Source organism: Leopardus geoffroyi, chromosome A1 (genome assembly GCF_018350155.1).
Source record: "Leopardus geoffroyi isolate Oge1 chromosome A1, O.geoffroyi_Oge1_pat1.0, whole genome shotgun sequence".
NCBI classification, from domain to species: Eukaryota; Metazoa; Chordata; class Mammalia; order Carnivora; family Felidae; genus Leopardus; species Leopardus geoffroyi.
Genome location: NC_059326.1, coordinates 179,691,460 through 179,712,206, shown reverse-complemented (window position 1 = coordinate 179,712,206; position 20,747 = coordinate 179,691,460). Strand labels below are relative to the sequence as shown.

The 20,747-nt window shown below is 46.7% G+C and overlaps 1 protein-coding gene across 1 annotated transcript in view; it reads right to left on the bottom strand.

Annotated features, from left to right (window-relative positions):
- The window catches only part of SLIT3 (slit guidance ligand 3), a 596,997-nt gene extending 576,518 nt beyond the window's left edge, over positions 1-20,479 (bottom strand). The window contains exon 1 of the mRNA XM_045502118.1: positions 19,811-20,479. Within this exon, the coding sequence (XP_045358074.1) occupies positions 19,811-20,454 (644 nt within the window). The 5' untranslated portion in view covers positions 20,455-20,479. The remainder of the gene's footprint in view (positions 1-19,810) is intronic.
- Positions 20,480-20,747: the final 268 nt, after the last annotated feature.

Genomic DNA, 20,747 nt, shown 5'->3' with positions numbered 1-20,747 from the left:
CTTAAGTGAGTGGAAGGCAACACATTCAGTTTGGCCTGACAGGAAGCTTTATATTAGACTGAAGCATATTGAAAATATCAAAGTCCATGGAATGAAAAACAGTCCCTGGGCCCAATACTTTACCTATAACTTACAAGTTTTCTTGGACATGGAGACCCTCAAACCAAAAGCCAAACCACTGGGGGCGAAAGGACTATTACATATCAGGACTCTGCAGGTGTGTAGGGAGCCATGGCTGTGACTGGAAACAAACAAAACAAACAAACAAACAAAAAATAATGGATCCTGTTTTCTGGGCACTGTGCTAGGTACTCTCCACACATGGTCTGACTGATACAGTATAGCAGTACCATGTGTTACGGATGCTGGCCCCACTTTATGGAGGAAGAAACCAAGGTTCAAAGTTGGGAATTCACTGAAGGTGAGCGAAGGAAAAAATTTCTGTGACTTACGTATCATAGATTAGGATGAACTCTATGAAATTACTACTATTCAACATTTCCTGCTAACAAAAAAGTCAATCTCATAGGTTTCCACCTAATATAACACATTATATATTAATTACTTATATGTTAATTATCTTATACACAATAAATTGTATCATACATAAATTCCCTATTTTATTGATTATATAATGTCACCTACACATTATACAATATGTAAAGGAGGCTGAATGCTTAGTGGTTGAGAAGGTGGATTCTTAGACTGCATAGGAAACCTGGCTCTGCTGCTGACCAGCTGTGGACGCTGAGTAAATAATGTATCCTCTCAGTGCCTTTGTTCTTCATCTATAAATTGAGCTAATAATAGTACCCCCCTTATAGGACTGTCGTAGAGCAAGAAAACACAGCAACATGCTGGAACGGTGCCTGGCACATGTTACTTAGAAGCAGTCAGTGCTCATGCTTTTGTTCACTAATTCTTTGCAACAACTCTTGGCAATGGCCAGTGCTACCTTGGTTTCACAGTAAGAAGCCCAAGACTCAGAGATTTGCCCGGGATTATACATCAGGTCTTTCTGAGTCTCAAGCCTTGCTGTTCCTTCGAAGCTGCCAGCTTCCCCTGGTGGCCTCTCTGAGCTCTCACTGCCATTTGGTGAAAGAAGAGCTTGAGCCAGCTGATTCTGTGGTTCCTTCCAGCGTCCTTATGCAAGGGGGGTATATCAAAGCAGCAGCAGCAGAAATAACAGAATCAAATGCCTTCAGTTCCACTGAACACAGCATCCTTAGCCATGTGGCCAGAAGCATTCCATATTTAGAGTTCCAATTTTTTTTTTCTTTTTCAGCTATTTCTTTCCAGAGTCCTCAGTACATTTCCTAATTAATCACTCCCACTTAATTTCCTAAAGCAATCACAGCCTCCCCACAGGCAAGCAGCCTCATCTTAGGCAGAAGCACACACACCAGCTGGCCCCTCAGCTACGTGGGAGTGTGTGAGCAGCCCTTGGACACAGACCAAAGAGTGGCACAGACATAGGGGAAACGCAGCTTGGGAGCTACACTCAGAAGACACTCTTCCTATGCTGGTGACATGTGGTTTCCTGGTGAGCAAAAGGGCAATGAGATTTGGTTCTCCAAGGAAACCCTAAGCTGCCAAAGATCTGGCTGGGGCATCCTGGGATGCAGGGAGGCTCTCCCAGCAGCTACTCTGTGATGTCGGGAAGGGGTATGCTTGCTGGCAAGGTCGGGGGCTCGGGTTTCTCTCCCAGCTTACTCGTTGTGTGAATTTGGACAAGAGCTTTCCTTTGGCTGAGGCTCTGTTTTCCCATCTTTAAAATGGGAACTGAGGCTCCCAGGTGACTCAGTCGGTTCAGGGTCCAACTCTTGATTTTGGCTCAGGTCATGAGCTCACATTTCATGGGTTTGTGCCCCACATCCAGTTCTGCGCTGATAGCACAGGGCCTGCTTGGGATTCTCTCTCCCTCTCTCAAAATAAATAAATAAACTTTAAAATTGGAACAGTAATATATGCAACACAGGGTAGGTATAAGGAAGGAGCCACAAATACAACAACCTAGAGGAGCCAGGCGCGTGACATCAACGAGGGAAGCAAAAGAAAAATAACATGATGCCAAATGGCATCTGACACACAGTTGGAGTCCCAGCCAGGAGTGGTGGGGACTGCAGTGCAAAGGAGACGTGCCTCATCTAAAAACCAGACAATTACTACCACTGAGCCAATCTGACCCCCTACTGCCAAATTTACCTTGAAAACTTATTTATTGAGAGAGTGAGAGAGCACACGTGCATGTGGGGGAGGGGCACAGAGAGAGAAAGAGAGAGAGAATCCCAACCAAGTAGGCTCGGTACTTTCAGTGCAGAGCCCAACGTGGGGCACAAACCCACGAACCATGAGGTCATGACCAGAGCCAAAATCAAGACTTAGACACTTAAGTGAATGAACCACCCAGGTACCCCCAAATTTACCAATTTCTTAAAAAGAAGCTGGAGGTAGATTTTTATATGAATTCACTCAATCTTAAAATGCTGGCAAGAAACCGACATTCAAAAGAAAAATAACAACTCTATGAGCCAATACCATGTGAGCCAAGTACAACACACTGGAAGGCTGAATTTGGCCTACTGGCCACTGGTTTGCAAGCTCTGTCAATGTAACTATTAATTGAGACAATATAATATATAAAGCACTTAGCCATGCACATAACACATAATAAACACTCAATAAATGGTAGCCGGTGGTTATTATGATTACTATTAACTTTTCTGGAACTCAGAACCCCCATCTGTAACAATGGATGTAGGGATTCCTGATAGCTGTCTGGCTCCCTGGGATTTGAGGGCACTAAGGAGGTTAACCACTGTGTACCCACACCATTTATGCTGCTCTGTTTACTTAAACCCATTTCGCTGAGACTGGAAGTGAAGATTTGGCATTGTCTGGCGACATCTTTTGGATGTCAGACAGGAGAGGGGCTTGCTTATACTGGAATCTGTGGGTAGAGGTCAGGGATGCTGCTAAATATCTTAAAAATGAACAGGACAGCTCCCCACAACCAAAAAAAAATCCATCCCCAAATCTCAATAGTTCCTAGGTAGAGAAGCCCTGGGCTAAGATAGGAGTTTCCCTTGGTACCCTCTCTATAGAAAGCCCTTCATAAAGATAGAGGTTTGGACAGGTTCCTACATGGTAAGATGTGGGAGAGGCTGTGGGGTAGGGGAAGAGGGGAGATAGGAGAACCGATATCTATAATTATCTTTTCTGAGAGGCTCAAGGCCCTGCTTTCACTCTGCTTCCTATAGAATCTTTTCATCAGTGTCTTAACAACAGTCACATCAACACATTTCCTAAAAAATTCTGTTGAAGTTGCACCCATCAGAAAATGTGCTCTCAGGAAACCGAGGACTTGAGTGATGAACTGTCTGAGCCAAGGCCACTCAGCAAGTTACAGGGAAGACGTGGGAGAGAATCCTCCTGGGTCCTGGTCCAGGTCCCTTGGGGAGACATCACTCTATTTTGCTGTTGCCATGGTAATTATAAATCAATTTCATCTCTCATTAAAGCAGTTACTCCATAGAACGCTCTCACAAAACACTGTTGAACTCGTCCTAGTTATTCCCCAGATGTGCCAGTAGTCACATTTTTGTATATTCTATAATTCTGGCTACATCTACGATTGGCCTTCACCTCAAATGGTATAAATAAGCAGGGTTATATTGCACCGTGCTTGTCATGCATGGCGATGACTGTTCCAAAAAAGAAAACTGTACTAGAAGCAAAGGCAAGCGATTCTGGCTCACCTTAAGAAAGGAAAGGAAAGGAGAATGACTTTTATCAATCCCTCCACTGTGCTTATTATCATTTAATCTCCTCTATAATTTGAAGAATTTCTTTAGGTCAATTTTCTCCAACGCTGCTGCACATCAGAAATACCTGGGAGCGTTATAAAATCACAACACCCAGGAAAGCACCCCAAAATCATTCAAGAGAATCTCTGGGGATGGGACCCAGGCACCAGTAATTTTAAAATCTCCCCAGGTGATTTCCATGCACAGCCAAGTTTGAGAATCAAGGTTTCAGGACTCATTATCCCTGTTTTGCAATGACATTGACATCCTAAGAGAAGAATGAACTTGCCTCAGGGTACCCAGCTGGTGAATGGTAAAACTGTGATTCAGACCTGGGTCTGCCTTTCTCCAAACGCCAGTCATAATCTTTCTCATTATGCCACTTTCTCCTCCACAAGTTTGTTGTCTGTTGCTTTCTCAGTTAGCGTTATCTGGTGGCAAGTTTATAAGCTTGAGCAAAAAGGAATTCACTAGAAGGCTATCAGGAATTTCTGGATTCAATGGGAATCTGAAGAACAGGTCTGGGGAAAAGAAAAGCAGGCATGTCTGGCCATTTTGCAGAAGTGCTTAGATGAAATGGCAAGCCATCATGTCCAATCTCTTCATCCCTTTGGTCAAGATTCCATTTCCAGGCAGGAAGCACCCAAAGGACTTGACTTGGGGCATGAGCTCATCCCCTGACTAGGGGAGGGCAAGGCCCCTGGTGACAAACCCAGTCAACTGCATCCTGTGGGCGCAGAAGATGATACTTGGCTAGGAAGGAAAGCCGAGTTCTTGGCAGCCAAATACATCACATGTCTACTGCAATGGACAGATGCAGGACTTGGAAAAGTGAGACCTAAGTCTCACAGGTACACTAGGATCCTCAAGTAGAACTCAGCAAAAGGCCAGAAGATCGTGTAATCAAAATCACTGAAACAGAATCATTCCAAAGAAATATGCCACCTGGTGAGGTGGCCATGAATAACCTCAAAATCGTCTGCAAAATACATTGTGTTCGTATTGTGTCTGTGTATTTTTCTAAAGACAAAGACAATTTATCAGATTCTCTAGACTCGTTTTTAAAAAAAGGCTAAGGCTAGGGCTTTGGGGAGGGATCTTCAGGAAGAAAGGGAGGAGCTCCTAGTCAATGGTTCCTAATAGAGCCTCAGGTCCTAGGAACCACCTGGAGAAATGACTGAGTGTCCTTCTTGGCACCACACAGACATATAGTTTGACACATCTGAGCTAGGAAAACAATGCTTTTTAAAAAGACAACAACAAAAACAGACACAAAGAGCTCACATGTTGCCTGTAGTTACACAGTAGTAAAGAACACGGACCCAAAGAGGGCGCCTGGGTGGCTCAGTCGGTTAAACCTCGGACTCTTGATTTTGGCTCAGGTCATAATCTCACAGTTCGTGTGATGGAGCCCCTTGTGGGGAGCCTACTTAGGATTCTCTCTCTCCCTCTCTCTCTGCCCCTCCCCAACTCATGCATGTACTTATGTGCTCTGGCTCTCTCTCTCTCTCTCTCAAAATAAATAAACTTTAAAAAAAAAATAAGACAGGCTCAAAGAGGAAAGGACACATGTGGATATCTGAGCAAAAAGGGTTATAACTGGAGAAAGCCAGGAGGCACTCTCGGGTCAAAAGTCAACAGGGACAATTAAAACTCAATTGCACCTGTGTTCAAATAGAATACTGTCCCAAGCAGCTGGCCTGTACCTGTGAGCTCCTTACTGAAGGGCCAATTCTCCATCCATGAATGTATCTCCCCAGATCTAGGCATTAACAGGCCCTACCAAGCAAGGACTTAAGAAATGAAGCTATTGAGATATGAGCATTAAATAAATAATTGTTCGATGCACAAATTCATAAATGAATCAGTGTACAAACAAAAGAACAGCAATTTTAACTGTGGCTACTCAACAGGTACTCTTACAGGCCTTACAGGTATTAAGTCCCTGCTGTGTGTTAGGGACTGAGCTGGAAGCTTTACATGATGTATTAATCTTCCTTACAATAAACCTAGACATAATATACTATTATACCCATTTTGCCCTCCAAGAAAAGAAAGCAATAGGATTTGAAACCACTCTGTCACCTGGAGCATCTATGTGCTTGCCACAGTGCCACAACGCCTCACAATGCTCATTAGCATCAAATATGTGTTGGCCATTTTGCACATATTATCCCCAATTCTTACAACAATCCTTGAGATAGGTATAACGTCTCCATTTGAGCGGGGAGTGAGAAAACTGAGTCTAGAAAGACAAGTGATTTGCCAAAGGGCACATTTTTTTAATTCATTTTTTTAACCAAACTCTCTTTGGCTTTAATGATCAGGGTCTTTCCACTAAACCTCCTGCCTATCCAAGTCAATTTGATTTTTTTAAATGTGTTCACTTAGCTTTACGTTCATAAGTGTTGTACTAAACCTCTGTAGAGAAATGTATAGCTTCTGCCTTCAAGAAGCTTCTTATCTAGTTAAGAGATTATATACACAGTACAGAAAGTAACAGTGATAATTGTATGGCTACAGAGGTCTTAAAACATGGCCACAAATTATTTGGGACTTCTCTTTGACAGGTGGTCCTTAACTTGAATGCAAGCTAACTAACTTGTGCTGCTTAGAACAATAAAATACAACAGAAGGGGCACTTTGTTGCTTCTAAGGCTAGTTCCTAAAAAGTCATGCAACCTCTGGATTGTTTACTGGCACATTGTTCTTGGAGCTCTGAGTCTCCATGTAAGAAGTTAGAACACTTCATGGCCACCATGTGGCAAACAAGCCCAAGCCACACAGAGAAGTCACATGGAGGGACTCTGGTCAACGATCCCAGCCTAAGGCCAACCTTCCTTCAAGTCAACCCAGCCTGTCTGCCAGATGTGTAAGAGAACAGCCTGAAGATGATTCTAACACCCGGCGGTTCAAATCTCCCCTAGTCATTCTCACATTCTTTAGCTGATGCCTCAGACATCAGGAAGTAGAGACAAACCATCCCTCTGAGCCATGTCCCAAATCCTGACTCAAAGAAGCATGGAGAAACAACCAATGAAATGGTTGTTGCTTTCCAACCCTAAGTTTTGGGATGATTTGTTAAGCAGAAATAGGTAATCAGAAAAATGACTTTCTGAGTGGTTATTTAAGGTTAAACACTGCTCTCTAAGCTTGAAATGTATTACCTCATTTGAACCTTCCAGCAACCCAATGAAGCAGGTTACTATCAAAGAACATGCCCAAGATTACCTACCTAGCTATGGCATTTAAGCCGGGTCACACTAACTCCAGTATCAATACTTTAAACAGCTTTCTATAGAGGAAGGGAAATTATGTCTGTGCATAAAGTGTACAAAGCCCAAAGCCAATCGGTTTTAAGGAACCCCAACTGCTATTTTTGAACCTAAACATCTTTTTCTTTCTTAATTTCAGAAGGCTAACTGTGGAGCTGAGCTAATTATTTGAGCCTTAATCAAGGACCAGCCACTCCCTGAAGCAGCTGTCCTGGCCATTCTATTGCCTCTAGAAAGTCCCTTGGGTTGGATGGATGCTGGCTCAGGTCTAAACCTCAAATCCCAGCCCCCAGAAGTGAGGATGCATGGGGCTGAAAGGATCCTTGGAGATCATCCAGCCTGCTCCCTTCATCCCCTTTAAAGACAAGGAAACTGAGGCCCAGAGAGGTCAAGTGACTTGTCCGAGGTCACACGGTGGGTCAGAGGCACAGCCAGGTCTCCAAATTCCCATGCAAGCATTCTTTCCACTACACCATGCTGCAGTTGCTAAAAATTCCCCAGAGCTGCCTCAGTCGGCTCTCCTCTTGACAAAGCTGTTTTCCCCCCACACACAACTACACACAGTCACATTTGGCAAGAGGTGCTATCAGCCCCGCTCTGCTCGTGAAATGCTGTTTTGCAACGGGGCCTCTTTGTTCGTTAGCAACACAGACAAAGAAAACTGTAGTGCAGTCTTCTCAGAAGAAGATGTTTCTTGTTTTAAAGACGGCAAGAGAGCTTCCTGGCTGAATATGGCTTGAATCAGCATGCAGCTCCAGTCGGGAAAGAACGCAGAGGAGATTTAGGTCTTTGCAAAATTTCTAGAACATACAAGGAGGACACAGGGCAGGAGGAAGCTTATGGGAAATGTTTCAGAAAGTATTAAAATGTATGAGTAAACAGAGTAAACAGAACAGACTGGTTACCATCTTGGGGTAAGAAGTAATTAGAAGGTGGGGGGCACTAGACTCATTAAAAACTCCCATGAAGTAGTTGGCCTTCCCATTTTGGATTCCCACTCCAGTCCTGGTCCCCGCGTCCCTTCACTTGCAGTTTTCCTATCTGAGGGCTTCCCTTTCTAGACTCTACACAAGCTTAGGTACTTGCTTGTACCTGGTGCTTAGGGTCTTGGGACTGCAATCCCAAGTCACCCATTTTGTGCCTCTCCCCTCTAGCTCCACATTATCCCTTTCATTTACTTATTTATTTTTGTACTAGATTTGGTCCCTCTTCTCTCTCCCTAGCTTCTCAGATTGGCAGAGGCTTCCTAAGGCTGAGAGATCTTTATTCAGGACTAATGCTGTGAGCAAGGCTGAAATGAAAGGAGGCAAGCTTCTCAGAAGGGAAGCTCCCACCACAAAGATGACATCCCCTCCCACCATTTTTCTGAGACACTTCTCTGTCCAGGTGGGTCAGATCAGTGGGGAAGGGGCAGACCAGATGATCTCCAAACATGCCTCAAAAGCCTAAAAATCTCTTAGCTAAGGAAGGAAATGAGAGGGGGAGGGACAGAACCGAGTTCCATGGCAGAAATTCAGGACTTTCAAGCTGGCAGCAGATGGAAAGAAAACTGCCAACTTGTAGTAGGAGGAAAGGCGGTGCACACATTTCTTAGGGCTATTGCAAGCCACGGGTCTTCTATTCCACAGGACCAGGTAAAAGCTGCTTGAGAACCACCCTCCTATACACATACACATCACTGGTTTCCAGGCACAGGATGAGCTCTCCAACAAGAAACTGGGCCAAATCTAAGTTCTCAGACCCTTCCCTCCAAAGCTTAGTGTTGCTCATGGCCCACTGCACTCCCAGGAAAACTTGCCCAAAGAGCACATTTCAGTCTAAAGCCCCCTCTTTCATTTTCCCCTGAGAAAATTCCTACCTGCTTGTTAAACCTGAGAGAGAAGAATAAGTGAATTAACACCACAGGGGAACAACGTCCAGTGGTCTGGTTACAGCTGCAAGCGTCCGGGAAGGGAAGCTGGCCGCCCAGAGGAGGCCCTGTATCTCCTCATAGCCTCAAATGCTGCTGTGCTGTGTGTCAGTGTTTATGAAATGCTTCTCAAATAAGGTCAGTGTTCTACACAGAGTTAGGGCTCTAATAAAATGCAGAACTTGTGCTGTTTGCCAGCTAGCTGCAGAGGCATACTTGAATGCTTTCTCAGATACAATTGTTCTCAGATTAATATTTTCCCCATGAGTTTTTTTAATTCCACTTGTACTATTTTTTTTTTTATGATGTGTGAGTTTTTCTGCATATTTGTACCCACTAAAAGGGATGAGTGAGACTCGCTTTCATCAGTGGTTCCTGAGGGCTTGGTGTCCCGCCTCCCTCATTGTTCTAGCATTTCCCCTGCCATCCTATGAATCTCCTCTCTGAACCTAGCATGGTGGCCTTTGCCTTGTCAGTCATTTTGTGGGAAGCAACGGCCCAGACTACATCATATTATTTTGAACTGTCCTAGTTATGAGGACATTTTGCTTGCTTTATGCATCGCCATTCCTGGCACATAGTAGGCACTCAATAAATAGTTCCTTTAAACAACTTCATCCTTCATACAGCCCCTTATGGGGTTCTACTTTCTTGGAAACTGCCACTTATTCATTACTCTATTAGACAAAAAGTCCTCTAAGCTCCACCTGGTTGGGCTGCTGACTTGGCTAGTGGGGCGCTTTCTTTGCTTTTGTAAACAATGCACCTTAGTAAGTGAAAAGGAACCCTCAACAAGAGCGTGAAGGCATGGGTGACTTGGAACTCACTGCATTTCCTCTTCTGAAAATTCACACTGATCATCTTTCAAATACAGGATTTAGTGGTTAAAATCAGATATCGTGGGTGGACTCATTAAGGTATTCGCAGAGCACTAAATTTAGGAGGTATCTGCAGACATCTGATCTCATATAAACCTTGCATCAGCTCCAGGAGAGAAGGGTTAGTCCTACCATTCTAAAGGCTACAGATGAGGCACCTAAGACTCAGAAAGATGCTCCTACAAAGTCCCACAGTTAAAAGAAAAAGGGGAGGGGGGATGGAAACCAGGATTCTGCCTGGGTCTTTTTACTCATTTTTTAAAATATTTATTTACTGGGGGGGCGGAGAGAGAGCGCATGTACACGCAATTGGGGCGGAGGGGCAGAGAGAGAAAAAGACAGAGAATCCCATGCAGGCTTTGCACTGACCAACACGGGGCTCGAACCAATGAAACTGATATCTGAAATCCAGGGTCAGGTGCTTAACCGACTGAGCTACCCAGGCACCCTCTTTTTACTCATTTTAAGTTATATCAAATTGGACTCCCTACTGGTTTCACATTAATACCAGTAGAAACCCCATATATAAAACACTTCTCTATCTACATTCTAGGGCTGGGCAGAGATGCGGAGGAGAAGAAAGAATATCAGCAAAGTACTAGATAGTCCAGAAACTTCTGCAACACATTTATGAACAGGACATCTCTTCAATGAAATCACCATTGCTGGGCTTTTCAATACAGAAAAACATGCTCTATCCTCTGTTTGGGTTGCAGATAACTTGGGAGCATGTTGCAAGCAATTTATCATTCACAGAGTCCAGCCCTGGAACATCTCTATATTTCATCTCTACATTTCATGCTAGACATCATAAAAGGCTTTTCAGGTGGCCATGAAGATGAAGTCTGAGGTTGTTTCCAGGACATAAGCACAGGTTGGAGTCTCGAGTCTCCAGTCTCCAAGGAAGGTCCAGGCCACAAAGATGCTCCTGCAATCCAATCTCAGGACCTGAGGCTTAGAGAATGAATGTCTGAATTCAGCGCCAAGGCTATGGAGAGCTACATGGAAGGCAGGGGAAGGTGAGGAGGCAAGAAGCCAAGCTGGAAGGGTCAAGGCAAGGACCAGGAGCAGCTCAAGCTCAAGGAGAGATGCAGAAAATACACAGGTCCATGGTTAAGCCCACACACAACTCAGGTCAGAAGAGGACCATGAACTCCACAGCCAGAGTCAAGGCATACACTAATAATTCTGGAGTGCAGGGGAGCAAGGAGTGGGTATGCCAGGTAGCAGACAGGAACTAGGGAGGCCGAAAAACTCAAGAGGGAGTCAAGGTGGGTGGTTAAATGTGCTGGCTGACTTTCAAGAACCACAATTCACAGTACTGCCAAAGTGCAGAATGAATCAAGGGTTGAGAACCCAGACTGGTGTTTCGGACAAGAGGAGTCTGAGGCCACACAAGCAGTGATAAGGTTGTGAAGAGTGAAGTCATCTTCACTCCAGCCAGGATGCATCTTATACTTGTCCTGTTCTATCAGGACCTGATCTCAGGGTGGGGGAGCCCAGAGATCATGGCTGAGAGAAGGCAAGTGGTACCTCTAACTGGAGAGAAAGGCAGTCCCTACAAAAATTTAAACAGATCCTTGTGGGGGAAGAATACTGGTCAAGAAGCCTCATCAGGACCATTCTTGGAGGGTTTATCCCCTAAAATCCAAAATAAAAATAATAATTAGCCACATAACCACGGTGATACTTTTCCTAAGACCTGACCATCTCTAAACACCCTTGTTAGATGAAACTTCCTCAAGTATAGCTCCTATCATTTTAACTTCATTTATTTACTTACTTACTTATTTATGAGAGAGAGAGCGAGCGAGCATGCAGGGGAGGGGCAGAGAGAGAGGGAGACACAGAATCCGAAGCAAGCTCCAGGCTCTGGACTGTCAGCACAGAGCCCAACACAGGGCTTGAACCCACAGACTGCAAGATCATGACCTGAGCTGAAGTTGGACGCTTAACTGACTGAGACACCCAGACCCCCCCTTTGCTCCTATCATTTTAAAATGGGTGCAGGCTCTCTTTCGTTTCAGGTAACGATGAACTTCTGCAAATCTCTACCATGTTTCCATTAATACCTCTGGGAACACTATTAATCCTTCAAGCTCCAATTTGAATGCCGCCTACTTCCCCAAACTGGACATGACGGCTGTACCACCAGCGGTCCAGAACACAGCACTGCCATTCCTCTCGGGGTGCCTTGCTTCAAACAGGTGCTCCCTGTTTCAACTGGGACTCACTTTTTTCCTCCTTCTTTCCTTCTTCTTCTTACTTGAGAATTGGGTTTGGAAGACAAGAAAGGGGGCCGACTTCAAAGGCTTGCTGAAGACTGGCATGATCAGCGGGTGGGGCATGGAGCTGAGACCAGCCTGCGTGAATGAGCTCTGACTCTACTGCTCCAACCTGGGGAAGTCACTTTGCCTCTCTTAGTTTCCTTATTTGTAAAATGAGAACAGGATGAGCTTCTGCTTTGCATGACTGTTAGATTAAGTGAGAGCAAGTGTGTAAAGTGGGAGAGCTGTGCCAGGCACAAAGAGGGGCTCAATAAACAGCAGCTGGTGCGGTGGCAGTGATTGTCATTGTCATTATCATTATTATTGTTCAGCAATTTGGGGAAAGCATGTGCACCTCTATGCTTCATCCTCCAACACATTCATTCTCAGCACTACTCAAGCGAATGTGCTCTGTGCCAATGGGCACCCAAGATGCTAAAGGAAATCACTTTACAAGAGTGAGGCTTCTCAGCTGAGCTCTGCCACTGACAGAAGAGCCCCATTTCTCAGGCTACAATGCTTTACAGGAGAGAATAACACACACACACACACACGCCACATCCTATGCTGGTAGGGCTTCTGGCATCAGACTACTAGAACAAGGATGAAGCTAAAATCACAATGGAAAGTGCTATGAGAAACCAATAGTTCAGAAAATACTCAACAAACAGAGGAATTAAGCATTAATAGGAAATCATTCCAGAGAAAATATGAATAACAGAACCCCAGGGAAAGAAGATGCTACAGGCCAATAAGACCTCAAAATTTCCCAGCCAGAAAGAACCGGACAATATATTTACATGATCCACATCCCGGCCATAGAAAGACTTTAAGAGAGCAGAGAAGACTGTGCTGATTATATTGACAACCTGAATAAAGATCCACAGGGCAAGCTCCTCACTGCAGAGGGAGTGGGGGGAGGAGTCACAACACATTAGATGGGAGAATCAAAATAGAAAATGTTGCTGAAAAGCTGATGAAATTAAACTATTTGCCAAAATTTAATTAGGATAATACAAAGTGTTGCGCTTAGACTCCAAAAAGCCAACTGCACGAATCTGGGATGGGGAAAATAGGATCAACAGCAGGGAAGGCTGGAAGACATGGGGGAGGCAGGGAATAGCCTGGTAGAAATGAGCCAAGCTAGGGGTGTGCCTGTCTAAACTGAAAATGTTCCTTTAGGATGTCAACAGAAGTCAAGGTAGCAAGGCAGTGGAAGGACTCAATCAAACTAATACGAGCAAAGAACAGTGAAACGTATTTAGAGGAAGACAACTGGGAATGGGGAGGGGGCCTGTCTCAAAGCCTAACACATACAGAGCCGCTGAGGTAATTATAAAAATGTATGGAAGAGAGAAGAAGACTTAGATAAGTGGGTAGTGAGAAACACAACGGCAATAAAATTTTTGAAATCCTACCATTTGGAAGAAGGATTATACTTGCTCTGTGTAACAACAGTCAGTGGGAGATAAGCTCAACCCCCAGGCAAAGAAAATTTTCGGGTTAAAACTGTTTTCTAAAATGGAATTAATTGCTTTAGAAAGAACTGAGTTCTTCACCACTAGATGTAACCAAGCAAAGGAGAATGGCCGCTCTCTCCAAAATTACGCTGGTGGAAGATCAAGCTGCCTGTGAACTTGGACTAGAGGAGCCCTTTCAACCCTAACTATCTGTATTGTTTCAAATCAGGCTTTATCTGGAGCTCTGGAAGGACTATAGTTGGTAAGAATTATGATGATAACAATAACAGCCACACTTATGAAGGCTGCACTATGATCTAGGCAGTCTATGCGAGTAAATTCAGTACTCATAGCACCCTATGAAGGCGGGGGGGGGGGGGCGCGGTATTTTTATTATTCCCATTCTACAAATGAGAAAACTGAGGTCACCCAGCTGGTAAATGGAGAAACCAGGAGCGGACCCTATCTGGCTCTAAAGTCTATACCTTTACCTAAAGATCCTTACTTTTCTCACCTCCCTCTCCCCTCACTATTGAGTACTTTTAATCACACACTCTTGAGGAATTTTTCCCAGAGAATGGCGTATCAAATATAGTGCTGGCGACAGAACTATGAAGACCACAGTGAGTGGGAAGAAAGCACAGCCTTTGGCAGACCAGCAATAGCACTACTTACAAAACATAATCCAGGTCTGCAGAACAGAGAAGCAGAAGATTCCCACTGTGAGCTCTTCCTACCTGGGCAAGACTGATTTAAACTTAAGGCTGGAGAATGACAAATAATGAAGAGCTTTGAAAACTCAACACCATGCACCATAGCAGGGCATCCTTCGCATCTATCCTATCTGGAATTAGTTATGGTCCACAACAGCTTTCTGGGAAAGCCTCCCATGACTTGTTTTGTTTTGTTTCCTTTTCAACAGTTCTAAAAAGGGTTAACACCACCTTACATAATGAGGGTGGAGCATACTAGTAAATACAGCTGTTTCAAGTAAAAGCAGTAACAGAGGCAGACAAGGGAAGTCAGTAAAAGGTATTTAGGGAAAGACAGAAGGAATGAGCACTGAAAAAAAAAAGTCAGGGCCAAAAATTCCCCATGAAAATCTAACCCCCCAAAATAAATAAATAAAATGCATTCCTTATTTAAATATACCACAAAGCAGCACGCCCATGGAAAAGATATAAACCACTTCAACTGTAATCCCCTTTTTATGGAACGGAGGCCAACCTGGGCTTAACTGGAGAGGAAGGGGGAGGGGGACCAGGCACGAGCATGCTGGGCACAGCCTACGTGCTGGCGAAGACCTTGCCTCCATGGGGTACATTTAGAGTGGGCATCTCAAGCTTTCCAGCTGGATGGGGCCTGAGATGAAGCCATAGAAATAATGGCCATGGTCACTACCATTAATGGCTGATGGAGGCCTAAGTGCTAGGTACTGTGTTAAGCACTTCCTGTCCATTATTTCATTTGATTCCCCAAGGGGAACATTTACTATGCATACTTTCCAAGTAAGGAGAGGTAGCTGGAGAATCGAAGTGCCAAGCACTGTGCTGAGTGTATGATGTGATCTGTCTCGGGCCACATTCACAACATGCACGCAGGGGGCCAGAGTGATCGTCATCCCTGTAGTACAGCTGTGGAAATACAGTACAAAGGGAGTAAACAGACTGCAGCCCAGAGAAGTGGAGTAACCCACCCAGGGTGCAACAGCAAAGATGTAACAGAGCCAGAATTCAAACCAGAGCCTTCTGCCTCCAGAGCCGACACCCTGAACCAATAGGCACAGGGTTCTGAAACCTTGCCACGGCCCATATAGTCCACTTAGTCGGTGGAAAAGACTCCATGGCCCTCAGATCTACCATTCTCACTTTCCAGGGGAGGACGAACTCAGTGACAACAAACAGAACCAGAGAGAAACAAAATAACTGTTAAAATGCAAAAAAATGCAGAAATATACAAGACCCAGATGATCTGCAAAAGCAAAACTTAATAATGATCCTACAAATACATCAATTAATACAAGAAGAGCAGCAATCAAAAACCACAGAGAGCGCAGGATGATGCTGATGAGTTCCTGATTAGAAAGGCCTACAGTTTAAGTGTTCGGGATTTCTAGCTCTTCTCAGGGGCATGTGCACAGTAGGAGTTTTGCAAGGTTGCTAAGCAATGCCTGGCAACCAGACTCCAGAGTTGTGTCACTCATTAGGAGTCCTTGCTAACTCTAGTAAGGCAATAAGTTTAGTTCATGAAAGCTAAATTTCAGGAACCCTTAATAACTCATGTAATAGGTTACTAGTAAGTTGCCCTTGGCCATACATAAAAAATGCAAAGCTCTAATTGCCCATCTTTCACGTGCAAGAACTAAAGAAAAACTTGTATTTTTGAGATGTATTCATTTAGTCAACACATACTGGTTGAAAAACTACTATGTGCCAGGCACTGTTCTAGGCACAGGGGAAGAGGCCCATACAAGGAAAACTATTAGGACTACACTAGAATTCTGCTTTCAGGAAAATAAGCCCCGAAAGGTAGAGCAATCTGTTCAGCTGCACAGTACACTGGAGGCAGGTGCACTTAACTGCTCGTGTCCAACCCACAGGTTCACCAGGAGAGCACTGTGCTCAGAGAGGCCCCAGGATTCACCAAACTGCCCCTAGTCCTCTGGGCTGGCCCTGAGGCTAGGAATACCAGGATGCAGGGCCTGGCCACAGAGCATCTTGGAAAGCCTCCCACTTGACCTGGAGACCTCTGTGGTCAAGTGAGGGAAAGCCTGTGACACGGTGTTGGTTTTTATTGGACGCAACCACCGGCGAAGCTTGCCATCATCTGGAGTGATGGAGAAAATTAAGTTACCACATTCTCACGTTTCAGCCTTTCGCCCGTTTTCCTTCGCAAACAGGAAATGTTTATTTAAATACAGCAGTCTCCAGCATGTTCCGGAGCCAACTGAAAAACCAAAGATGTCCACTCTTGCCCCACTCTGCTGTTTGGGCCACCACCTCGCCGTGGGTGAGAAGTAGGCCTCTGCCTGCCTTTAGGCAGCACAGAGAGAAGGGGCCCCTCGTGAGAGTTCATTTTCATCTGTCTCCTCTTCTTCCAGGCTGAGATTGTGGTTGGAGAAGAATTACATCTGTGGGCTCCTTTTGTACTCAGAGGGGTAAATGCGACATCTGTTTACTCTGTGCTCCATGGTAAATGTTTTGTTTCAGGCACCACCATTCACTTCCTCAACTCTTGTCCTCTATCTTTGCTGCACGGATAATAAATTACACTGAATTCTCCCCTGCGTTTATTTAGCTTTCTTGTGGGTGTCACCTCCTCATTGAGGGAAAAAGATTGTCGGTAGTTTATAAACGACATAGAGTTTCTCTTTCTATGCAATGTGCTGACATTATGGAGAAGAAGCTGGAACACAGACCCCCCCCCCAACTCTGATACCAGCTTAATTATGAACAATATAACAGACCCCATTTCAGGCCTGAAGCAAAGTCCAAATGGTGACCACATTATCCCCCGGCAGATTTTCCTTAAGGGGTAGCATGAGCAAATGAGGCCTCAGAACTCAAAAACCCCCAGAAAACCAACCACACACACTCCTCAGGAAAGCCTCTCTGGGAGGTAAAGTAGCAGGAATGCAGAAGGCAGAAATGCTTCTTCTTTGTTATAAAACTGAACAGAAACATTTGAGATCAGAAAACTGGATTTTAGGAAGGTCCCGAGCATATGACGCTGATGCTGACAAAACATATGCCCCATGAAGAAATGAGTCCTGGAAAGTTTAGAAGACTCACTAAAGGAAGTTCCCTTTGCTCGGTCCTTTGCTTACATTCCTTAAGCTGAATTGCCAGTTTTCTTCTGTATATGCAATGATTTTATATACAGTTACTGGAATGCAGTAGGGGTTCAAGTAATGTTTGTTGAATGAATGAAGAGAGGGATGAATGAGAAATTCCTCCCTAAAGAAATCCTTTCCATAGCTTTGAAATGCCAAACATCACCCCCCCCCACACACACACACACACACTGGACCCGAGAGTTTGCAGAATTCAAATGTTACAGCTGGGCTGACCAAAAGAGGGTGAGAGGTGGTGAAGGACTGTTGGTCGGCTGCTCCTAGCCCCGCAGCACTCCTTGCCCAGCTTTCTTCTAAAGGCTGCCCCCTCTCCCAGGGAGGAAGGAGAACAGAATGAGGAGCTAGACTGGGTAGCCGCGTCACCCAGTGCACCCCAGCCGAAGAGGCACCAGTGACCGGAGACTATTCCAAAGTACAGCCCACTCTGCCAAGGTCTGCGAAGGACCGTGACTGCAGCAGGGCCCCATGTGAACGCCCAGGACTCAGTCTCCACCCAGTTTCTCCAGTTGTAGAGCAGATGGACAGCCCCAAGCTGCCTGGGTCTCCTGGGGAAGGTAGGTGGGTGGCATATTGGCTGCTGTGCTGTGCTTGCAGCTTTTGAAGACTTCCTCCATGACAGCAGGAGAAGGGCTCCCTCCCCCTGGCTTCCCAACTATGCACCATGTTTTTTTACAATGGAGGAGAGGGAGTCTCAAAGCTCCCAACAGGAGAGCTAATGGCAAAGCAAACTGAATGTTTGCAGGGTATACCTGAAACAGTAGCAAGAGCACCCTATTCGAAGACCCAAGCCCAGCCAGAACCCTCCCAAGACTGTCTGTTTACAGACTTTGGCCCACACTGACCCTTGTTCCAAAGATGGCTAGCACAGTGTTAGCTACCCCAAAATACCACTAAAACAAAATTGTAACTGGTATGGTAAACTATAATGTCTGAATTAAGCTGTGGAAACCTAGATTGTGGCCCCTTTATTGCCATTAACTTGTTGTATTACCTTGGGCAAGTTGTTTCACATTTCTGAACCTTTTCTACATGTGTTAACGAAGGTTCAGCTCCAACCCTCTAGAATTTCATGACCACACAGAATAATCAATGCACTTGAAAAAAAGATGTTTTGAGCCACAGGAAAGCTCCAGGGAAAAGGTAGGTAGTACCTTTGAGATTCTGCCCAGGGACACATAGAGTTTGAGTAAGAGAGTGGGGTGACAGGACGTGATCAACAGGAATAACACACTCCAGGACAATCCACTTAGTCTCATGCCACTCTCTCTCTGCCAGCCTAAAGTCAAGAAGGCAGAACAGAATACCCACACACCTACCCCTAAGACACGTGGGGAAGGGAGACACAAGGAGAGCAAGACGTGGAGAAGTCTATTACACTGGAGCAAACCCTCACCCACTTCTGGGCTGTGTTCCCAGGCCGGTTCCAACCCCCTCCACCATTTCTCCCTCCTTCCGTACTCCCCAACTGCGGGCTGGGAAGAGCCCACCCTCGGAGTCCAAGTTTTGAGTTTGGTCCGAGGATCAAAATGATAAATGTTTCCAAAACGTTGACATATGAAAAGTAAATATTTGGTTGCACAATTGGGGTTAAAACGAGGGTCAATCCACCCCACTCTCCAAACGCCTCTCCTCTCGCTGCCAAACCCTGGATCCGAGGCTGAGTGCGGTTTGTAAGATTATAGCGCTCGGTCTCATTTAAAGGGCTGTCAGCATTTCCATTCTCCGGCCCGTTTGGGGAGGCATTTATAACCGAGCCATAAAAAATTCACCCGGGCTGCAACTTGGCATCTCTGAGACTGCACTCCAGGCAGGGCGGGTTTTGCAAGCACCCACTCTGAATTCGTTTGGTTCCTCAGAAGTTAGACCTTCACACACACACCCAACTTCGCTCGCAAGGGCAGGCGGAAAGTGGCCCATTCTGATCTCCAAGCTGGTCACAGTCTCGGCCCTCTCCCCTCTCCGTGCTCTGACGCCCCATCACCCTTCAGCTTTCTCCTTCGCCTCCCTTCTTTCATGAGCGCAGACCCCATGCTCTCGCCCTAAGACCTCGCTGGCTGCAGTGTTGTCTACTCCCTTCGCTTCCTGCCAGCGTTCTGCTGGAAGCTGTCACCGGGCCCTACGTCTGGAGCCTTCACCCCTAGAGAAGCACTGCTCTTTGCCCATCCCGGTGGGCTTCAAGACCTCTCTCTAGACGTGCCCAACGCCAGAGACCCCAACTCAGAGAAGGAAAGATCCGACCCAGGAGAGGGTGACAGCAGAGACTGCATCCAGTGCGGCCAAAGGGAAAGGAAAGATCTGGTGCCTGGGGCCCCACTATGGACCCAGGTGGGTGGCCCAGGTTGGGCGGGGCGGAGGTACTCACAGGCGCTCGGCGTTGCGGGGTATGCCCCGGGGAACCGCCCGGAGGCCCAGCCCGTGGCAGTCCACACTGGCGGCGGAGCAGGTACACTTGGTGGGGCAGGCGGCGGCTGGGGGCCCGCTCAGGACGCTCGCCAGCGCAAAGGCCAGCGCCAGGCGGGCGCGCACGGCGGTGCCGGCCCCTGTCCGCCCGGTGGCCATGGTGTGCAGGGGCCCGCGCCTGGAGGAGGCTGCCTCGGCGGGGCAAGACGCGTGGAGCCCGGGGAAGCGCGCGCGGAGCCCGAGCGGCCTGGGGAGCCGGCGGCGGAGTTGGCGCGGAGGAGGAGCGAGCTCGGCGCTCAGGCGCACGGGGCGCGGGCGGAGCGGGGCGCGCCGGGCGGCGGCGGCGGCGGCGGCAGCGGCAGCAGCAGCTCCATCCGCGGGGCCGGCGCTGCCCCGCTGCGCATCGCTCGGAGTGCCCAGGTGCCGAGCGCCTCCTGGCCCCGGTGGCCCGCAGCCCAGTGCGTGGGCCGGGTCGGGGACCTGAGGACGCGCGCACTGGGGCACGGCGCCTGGGGAGGTCCGGCTTGAGTCTGAGCTCGGGAGCGCGGCGGCGGCGGCTGGGGCACGGGGCAGCCGGGTGAGCTGGCCGGCGCTCGCTCTCTCCATTCACTGAGCAGGGCAGACACCGGAGACGCGGGGCCCACCCCTCCCGCCCCCCCAAAACCGCCAGCTCCGCCTCCCATTGGCTGAGCCGCGCGTCATGTCGACTAAGTTGGGAACTTTGCTGGAGCAACTGAGAGCGTGGAGGGGAGGAGGCAGGAGATGAGGGAAGGAAAGGGGCTTCGCCAGGAGGGCCCCAGAATTGAGATCCATTAACTTTTAAGGAGCTAAGGATTGTCTTGGCTGGTGGCACTTTTTCTTTATTCTGGCACTGAGCTAGGCACTCTGCTCCTAGTCCT